Below are 935 nucleotides of genomic sequence, written 5' to 3'. Positions count from 1 at the left end.
TGGAGCCCACATGCTACCCGGAGCCCACATGCTGCATGGAGCCCACATGCTGCCTGGAACCCATTTGCTGCCTGGAGCCAACATGCTGGCTGGAGCCCATATGCTGTCTGAACCACACATGTTTCCTGGAGTCCACTTGCTGTTGAGCCCAAATGCTGCTGAGCCCACATGATGCCCGGAGCCCTCATGCAGCTGAGCCCACATGCTGACAAAGCCCTCATGCTGTTGAGCTCACATTCTGCTGAGCCCACATGCTGCAAGAACGCACATGCTGCCGTGAGCTTACATGCTGCCACAGCCCACATGCTGCCTGGAGCTCACATGCTGCCTGGATCTCACATGCTGCCTGAAGCAAACATGCTGCCGCAGCCCAATTTCTGCCTGAAGCCCACATGCTGCCTGCAGCCCACTTGCTGCCTGAAGCAAACTAGCTGATTGGAGCCCACATTCTGCCTGAAGCCCACTAGCTGCCTGGAGTCCACATGCTGCCTGAAGCTCTCTTGCTGCCTGGAGCCCACATGCTGCGTGGAGCCCACAATGTGCCTGAAACCCACATATGCTACCGGGAGCCCAAATGCTGCCTGAAGCCCACATGCTGCCTTAAGCCCACTTCTTGCCTGGAGCACACTTGCTGCCTGGTGCCTACTTGCTGCCTGGAGCCCACATTCTGCGTGAAGCCCACATGCTGCCTGGAGCTCACTTGCTCCATGGAGCCCATATGCTGCCTGGAGGCCATATGCTGCCTGGAGCTCACTTGCTACCTGGAACCCACTTGCTACATGGAGCCCACATGCTGCCTGGAGCACACTTGCAGCCTGTAACCCACATGCTGCCTGGAGCCCACATGCTGCCTGGAGCCCAAATGATGCTAGGAGCCCACTTGCTGCCTGGAGCCTACATGCGGCATGCAGCCCACATGCTGCCTGAACCCACAT

At 58.5% G+C, this 935-nt stretch overlaps 1 protein-coding gene across 1 annotated transcript; it reads right to left on the bottom strand.

Annotated features, from left to right (window-relative positions):
* Positions 1-335: 335 nt before the first annotated feature.
* Positions 336-935, bottom strand: LOC138372649 (uncharacterized). Its single transcript, XM_069338147.1, has one exon. The coding sequence runs from the start codon at positions 933-935 to the stop codon at positions 336-338; it is 600 nt and encodes a 199-aa protein (XP_069194248.1).

This window comes from Procambarus clarkii, chromosome 39, assembly GCF_040958095.1.
Source record: "Procambarus clarkii isolate CNS0578487 chromosome 39, FALCON_Pclarkii_2.0, whole genome shotgun sequence".
Classification (NCBI taxonomy): Eukaryota; Metazoa; Arthropoda; class Malacostraca; order Decapoda; family Cambaridae; genus Procambarus; species Procambarus clarkii.
This window is presented reverse-complemented; position numbering and strand designations above follow the sequence as displayed.